This window comes from Penaeus japonicus, unplaced genomic scaffold, assembly GCF_977035675.1.
Source record: "Penaeus japonicus unplaced genomic scaffold, GWHDUDI00000001_assembly GWHDUDI00000017, whole genome shotgun sequence".
NCBI classification, from domain to species: Eukaryota; Metazoa; Arthropoda; class Malacostraca; order Decapoda; family Penaeidae; genus Penaeus; species Penaeus japonicus.
The window spans coordinates 4,418,192-4,425,691 of NW_028234419.1; the positions used below are offsets into that span (position 1 = coordinate 4,418,192).

A 7,500-nucleotide genomic window follows, 5' to 3' on the forward strand; every position below is an offset into this window, starting at 1 on the left:
GTGTGTGTGTGTGTGTGTGTGTGTGTGTGTGTGTCTATGTATGTTTGTATGTATATACATACCAAATATTCTTATACATATACTTATACATATATGTTTACGTATGTATGCATGTATATGTATATAATTGCATATGTGTACGCGCTTGTGTTACTTATGTTCTGTATGTTGATATGTATGTGCGTGCATAACTAAACAGACAGGGGAAGAATAAACGGACGAAAATAACCAAACATCTTCGTAATACCGTAATTCGATGAAAAGAGATGCACTTTGGTAATGAAGGTATCTTACCCTTGGTCTGAAATCCACAAGCTCCAGAACAAATTTCTCTCCATTAAGCAATTTAAATCCATTAGAAGATGACATACTAAACTACCTAATGCAGCGGGTCGACGTTTTGTCTCGCCGTTTAAGATGGTCTGCGCCAAATGAAAAAGTTTTTCTAAACAAGGAAATTACGAAAGACCTTACCAAAGGATAAATAAGATTGCAATTATAAAGCCCGCACTAAATTTGTAAAAGAAGTGGTCTCGCATACTTTTCCGCGTATTCTGAAACGGGAAAAGAGGCAAGGTGTGTAATGTACGTGTCATAAAAGGCGGATATTATTTGTGACGTCATTTCTGGCCTAGAAAAATACCCAGAGAATCTAGTTGTGTGTGGCAGAGGACTTTTTTCTTTCATTTTCTATTAAAGTTATTTTCTCTTTTATGTAATGTATGGTCCAAGTGTTCAGATTTCTCAGTACATCCATACCAACTGACAAATCTCGGTTGTATTAATGACGCATCGAACAGAAACACGTGCGCGCGCACTGTCACACGTATGCATGTACTCGTTTCTTGGTTGCGGAGAATACAAATTCTATGTGTGACTAAAGAGAACAGTAGTAACCTCGGCCTGTTTTTTACCGAGAAAATGAACACGAGAGTAGATGGGCTACGAAACGTCCTTCACCCTCGCATCACCAGACTCCACGAATGACCTTGCTAGGGGCTTTGTCGCTACCCAGGCCAAGGATGGGGGCAGGAGTGGGTGGGTGGGTGGGTGGGAGTAGGGCCTGGGTACACCGCTTCTCACGGCTACCACTACTAGTTCTCAGTCTATCTCCTACCACTTGTACACCGTCCGATCATCCGGGCTTCCTGGAAGATTTCCCGCCGTTCCTGCATGTAGGTCTCGAGGTACACACCTGCACCTCCGCCAGTTTCTTCCACAAACACCTGTACCATCCCATGAAAATTAGTTACTCGCGTTTAAATCAAGGTACTGATGATTAATCCCTTTCAGCTAACTTCAAAGAGTCTCCATCGCCGCCAAAGAGAGGGAGAGGGAGAGAGGCAGTGCTGTTCTCGAGTGTCACGTTGAGGATCTGCATATTGTCATGGCACCTAAAAGAGTTGGCATCGTGGGTTACGGCCACCTAGGTGAGTGCAACGGGCCTCGTGCATGATGTCACACTCAGCCATGGAAAGCTCTTTTGTGCTTTGTTATCAGAGGGTGATATTTCATGCAGAGACATTTATTTATCGGTTTTATAATCATAAATATATTTGGATAGATCCTTGGTAAAATAAAATCATGTCCAGAAACCGTAATTAAAACTTAAACAATCTGTCTCGTGGTCATCGTGAAGACGGAATTCGCCAGAAAATCTATATCTCGAGCTTAATAGATGGATGACTACGTGGCCGTGTCTTATGTTTTACTTGTGCTTGAGGACGATGAATCACTTGCTTGCATATGGAGGGGTATTTGTGTTACACACACACACACACACACACACACACACACACACACACACACACACACACACACACACACACACACACACACACACACACACACACACACGCGCGCGCGCGCGCGCGCGCATCTTTTGCATCACATGAGCCCCCCACCCATTCTTCAGCCACATATAAATAAAATAATGTATGCGTGCATGTACACCCACGATTGTTAAACCACATTCACCTCCATCTGACAAGTCACTGCCCGTTGTATGACACGTCCGTAGTCCGCGCCCTGGCACGTGACTCGTGCCTGTCACCGTGCAACTGATTGATTGCATCACGCTACTACACGTGACAGTCTGAATAGTAGGTTTAAGAAACCTACGCTGACTGACAGAAAGAACGACAGTGAATCATTTTGAGCAAATGTTGGCGAATAAAACTTTCTTGCGATTTAACACTTGGGTATTCTGTTAATGTGAAGCTTAAAGGAGAGCGTAAAGATGTGTCATGGAATGTTGCTTAACACCTAGTAGATTCGCAGACATGAAAATGATAAAACATATGAGAGACATGTAGGACGAAGTATATACACTACATATATTATGGCATGTGAACGGAATTATGCAGGTTGCCTAAGTTAACCAATATAAAATAATAAAAATGTGATATTTAACTAAGTCAGAACAAACAAACAACAAATGCAAACGATATTTTTACATCAGAGAGAGTATGGTCTTAAATGCATCTTGTACGCACACCTAGAATATTTATGACTTTCCTCTCTCTCTCTCTCTCTCTCTCTCTCTCTCTCTCTCTCTCTCTCTCTCTCTCTCTCTCTCTCTCTCTCTCTCTCTCTCTCTCTCTCTCTCTCTCTCTCTCTCTCTCTCTCTCTCTCTCTCTCTCTCTCTCTCTCTCTCTCTCTCAGCAAAATGGCATTGAACGAATAGCTTTTTAAAATTGCAATTCACTCTTTCAGGAAAATTCTTGACCAAGGCAGTTCAGGAAAGGGCAGATCTTGAGCTCGCCTTCGTTTGGAACAGGACGACCTCAGTGTTAGAAGGTGAAGTGGAGAGCAGGTATGATGTCATGATAATTTTATAAAGGTAAAATATTCCCATGTGGAAGGTGGGAAGAGAATGGAGGAGAGAGGGATGGAGAGAGAGAGTGGTAGGGTGGGAGGGAGAGGAAGAGGCAGGGAGATTAGGGGAAAGGAAAGAGAAATAGAGAGTATGATGAAGATAGGGAAAAAGAGTAAAGGATAGAAGGGAGAGAAAAAGGCAGAAAGATTGGGGAAAAAGGGAATTATTAAAAAGAGTAAAGGGATGGGAGGGCGAGTAAGAGGCAGGAAGATAAGGGGAAAATGAGGCAGGAATGGATTGCAAGAAAATAATAAAGTGAGTGAGAAGGAGAGTAAGAAGGAGGAAGAAGAACAAAGGATGAGCAACATGAAAAGAGGAAAAAAAAGAGTAAGCAATTAGGAGAGTGAGGTAGAAGTAAGAAGTTAGGAAGGGTGAGTAAGGGAAAGAGCGAGTGAAGGAAAGAAACAGGGATTGAAAGATAGAAAGGAAGAATGGAGATAGAATGAGGGAGCAAAAAATCTTCCAGAGACATCATTTCATCTTTAGTTGATTTCATTATGCTATAGCCTTATAATAAGAAGAGAAAATCAGATGAATGCCATATTATGCTTTCAGTAATTCTTTAAAATTTGTTATTTTATATTCCCAGATACATCTGTGAAAACTTAGAAAACTGTAGTCAGTTTTCTCCAGACTTGATAGTAGAAGTTTCACACCCGGTTATATCTGAAAAGGTTAGACACAAAGTGAAAAGAAAGCTGCATTTCCTATCAATAACCCAGAGAATGCTTCTGATTCCTCTTTTATAATATTTTAAACAATTTCTTTAACAGTCTGACTTGCATGCAAATCTTCAACAGTTAGGCCATTTGATTATAAGAACTGTCCTAATTTGAAAATGAAATTTAGATGGTGCTTCATATTCAGCTTACTTACAGGTAGAGCAACATAAACTGATGCTGATTTTCTTGCAGTATGGACCATTGTTCCTGAGTACTGCGGACTATTTGGTTGGGTCACCCACAGCCCTGGCCTCTCAACCTGTTGAAGATGCACTTCGGGCTGCAGCCACTTCCCATGGACTCTATGTTCCTGCTGGAGCTTTTTGGGGTGCTGAAGATATACTCAAGATGGCTGATAGAGGGACATTGAAGGTTTATATTTTATTTATTTATTTATTTATTTTTCATATGGAACAGTGAATCCTATATCATGTTCAAGAATTATTCACTTTAGGAGGCCGTGCAAATGATCACTTGTTCTGTTGCAATGAAAAGATGAAGGATTCAAATATTTTGTAATCAATAAGGCAAGTGTGCAGTATTGGTATTGTAGAATATTTGCTCTCTTCCATATACAACTTTTGCATATGACAAAAATAATTGAATTCATAAAATCACACAAATACACTTTTCAATGATTCCAAACATATATAACCCAGTCTAAGTATTCATATAGAAAAAGATCTTGCAAAGAAATGCACTTTAAATTGATAAGAAAGTTAAAGTATGGTGTAAAATCTTCCATAAAAAGTCATATTATAAAAATTAAATTCCAGGGACTAAAAGTCACTATGAAGAAGCATCCAAGTTGTTTCAAGTTTGAGGGTGAACTTAAAGTGAAAAATGAGCAAATTTGTGGCAGCGACGCAGTAACTCTCTATGACGGACCTGTACGAGGCCTTTGTCCCCTTGCACCCAATAACGTGAACACTATGGCAGCTGCGGCGATGGCAGGACATAATCTGGGATTTGATGTTGTGCAGGGGTGTTTGGTATCTGACCCTAAGTGAGTGTTGTATAAACTTTAATTAAACTATTTTTCCCTCTTTTTGTTATTGGTCACTTAATTACTGACAAAAACTGCAAATGATATCATGTATATATACACTTATGCATATATATATATATATATATATATATATATATATATATATATATATATATATTATATCTATATTTATTATTATATATATATATAACTTTAATGTACACATACTATAAAGAGTACTTGAATTTTTTTCTTCTCTTGATGATCTATCAAACAGATATAATATATATCACTTCCTCTCAATGTATAATAGTTTGTCTTAAATAATTCTTGCAATTAAATTCTTTGGACAGGCTTACAGATTGGCACATAGTAGAAGTTGAAGTTACAGGGCCACAAATAGCAGGAAGGGATTTCACTGTGAAAACCACACGCAATAACCCAGCTGATCCGGGAGCTGTTACTGGCAGTGCAACTTATGGCTCTTTCCTCTCCTCGGTGGTGCGGGCTGGTGGTCGAGGTCCTGGGGTTCATCTTTGTTAAGTTGGAGAAATTATGACAAAGCTCTGCTCAAATACTGTTCCTTGTTCTCTGTTCTTCAGTCATTGTTTATGTTTGAATTATAATGATTGAATACTGTGAGTGCTTTTATCATTACCATTTAATTATTTTTGTGTTATTGGAGCAATGAATACCATCAGTCTTTCCCTTGAGTGTAATACATGATGAATATCAGTATATTTAGTGCTTATTTACTTTTTTAAAGAATTACATAATACCCTTTGTATGGAAATCATGTAAAATTGTATGTACTACTCACCATATCATATGAGCATGTTATGTAAAACATCAAAATAACAGTATATGGTGGACTGTTTGAGGATGGTAGGTATGCAAATTAAGTCATGAGAAGAATCTCTACTGCAAAAAGAGCAGTTGAAAGAATGAACTATATTCTTACAAATAGTAGAATCTCACTGGCTTGTAGAAAAAGACTAGCAAAAACTCATATATAATTGATGTAACTATGAGGATATGTAGTATGATCTGTGAGTGGAGGAATGGAGAAGAGATTAAGGGTGGGATATGATTCTGGAGGATGGGTACTGATGGCATCTTGGACGGATAGGACAACTAATACAAGGATTTTAGAGATGAGGAATACTCAGTGTGAGCTGATAGTTCATGTACGAGGTTTGAGTTCCTAGGATGGCTTCAACTAGGAGCCACCAATGTCTATAAAGGCTGAACACATATACTACAGAAGAAGTATTCATTAAAAGAGATAAAATTAATTATCAAGAAATTTATTTCTAAGCTACAAAACATGACATCATCTAATTCAAAATTTGAAATTTTCTGAAATAATGTATGATTAAAAATTTATGGACAATTTTATGTAAATTTATTTTTCAACATACACCTTCCTCCATTCCCAATGCCCTTGCCAAATTATCTCCTTCACTGAACTATAGAGCTGCCTAAAAATCTTGACATTTTCTTTCCATATCCTACTTACTTGCTATTCTCCATTTGTTTTCTTGTAATGAATAATAAAAAGCAGTTGCAAACCACAGCCTAGTGATGGGTTTTCTGTCAAGCTTCCTTTTCACTCCATTCTCTGCTGATGACTGTAAGATGAAAACAAATATTTATATTAAAAAAAATTACAAATACTGATAAATAGAAGCACTTTAAATCCTTTTCAATGGTGAGAACTCCCTATTTTGTCTTTTAAACCTGCAATTACCTACATGAAAATTTGTACAACACAAGTTGTACAAATCATACCATTATCAATGATCTTTGGTACATACTTTAAGCACCAGAATATAAACAAGTACAAAATGTGTAATTGAAAATATTTTTCACAGTATACTAGTATAAAGAATGGCATGCTTTTACTAAACAGGCAAAGAAATAATAATATATGATATTACTGTTTTTGAAAACTTAAAGCTGCAAATAAATGATATACATATGTATATGTAACCTAATTCTTAAGTAAAAGAGGCAAATAAAAGAGTGGTATTCATTGTACACTATTGGAGAAGAGTATATAAAACAAATATCATAATCATACTTGAATTTAAGATTATTAAAATCAATCTATACCCCACCCTCACAACCAGAGATGTATAGCTAATGTACCAGAAAAAAACTCTGATTCTCAATTTGATAATTGTATAAAAACAGTAAACCAAACAGAACCTCAAGGCCATAAGCATATGAAGACCATAAGAAAATGTGGGATATTTCCAGTAAATTGCAAGAAGTTAGAAACATCACAAAGAAGATGATTATTAGATCAACACACTGACTGCATCTCTGTAATGTCTACAAAATTTAACCTTAGCTCAGTCTCAAAGTTTCTACCTTATTCAGTGACATATCCTATCATGACATCCTCCTTTGGATAAACAAATGTGCAAATGATATTCTTTAGACCATGACAAGTCAGGCAGGTTAATCTTTGTGAAAGAATCTCTAAGTCATGATGAAAGTACATAAAAAAGGGTAAAATAATAATCTATGGGACACACACATGGATTGCTCCTTTGGCAATATGATAACTTGTTTTTCTATCAGTCTATTTTGCTCTTTACCTATTTTCAAGATAATTACTCTGAAAAAATATCCTTAATATCATTTCCAATGACAAAATTGGGATCTTAAAATGAATGGAGTTATGCAAGACATGATGTAAAGTGTACAAGTGACAATAACAATTAATTTAAATGCAATAATTTATTACCAAAACAAGGCAACAAGACATTCTTACCATGGCATAAAAATGTTTTGTTTATGTAAACAGTTGCAAAAGCTATTACTATAGGTAACTAACTTCTCTTTAATTTTTCCTGAATTTCTGTGATCTTCTATACTCCTTCCTTTATTCTGCTCAGTCCTAT

At 36.8% G+C, this 7,500-nt stretch overlaps 1 protein-coding gene and 1 long non-coding RNA gene across 6 annotated transcripts in view; one reads left to right on the forward strand and one right to left on the reverse strand.

Annotated features, from left to right (window-relative positions):
• Window positions 1–6,169, forward strand: part of LOC122261940 (aspartate dehydrogenase domain-containing protein) — a 13,972-nt gene extending 7,803 nt beyond the window's left edge. For 2 of the 5 annotated variants that reach the window (XM_043029798.2, XM_086545861.1), the window contains exons 2-7: window positions 1,294–1,430; window positions 2,716–2,815; window positions 3,468–3,552; window positions 3,793–3,972; window positions 4,377–4,606; window positions 4,942–6,169. In XM_043029798.2, the coding sequence (XP_042885732.2) occupies window positions 1,388–1,430; window positions 2,716–2,815; window positions 3,468–3,552; window positions 3,793–3,972; window positions 4,377–4,606; window positions 4,942–5,131 (828 nt within the window). In that variant the 5' untranslated portion in view covers window positions 1,294–1,387 and the 3' untranslated portion in view covers window positions 5,132–6,169. Of the gene's footprint in view, window positions 1–1,022; window positions 1,188–1,293; window positions 1,431–2,715; window positions 2,816–3,467; window positions 3,553–3,792; window positions 3,973–4,376; window positions 4,607–4,941 lie in introns of those variants that run through there. The other 3 variants (XM_086545862.1, XM_043029781.2, XM_043029791.2) reach the window with 3 other exon arrangements.
• Window positions 5,880–7,500, reverse strand: part of LOC122261954 (uncharacterized) — a 5,386-nt gene continuing 3,765 nt past the window's right edge. The window contains exon 2 of the long non-coding RNA XR_006223943.2: window positions 5,880–7,500. This exon is cut by the window's right edge and continues 1,168 nt beyond it. This is a non-coding gene — a long non-coding RNA (uncharacterized LOC122261954).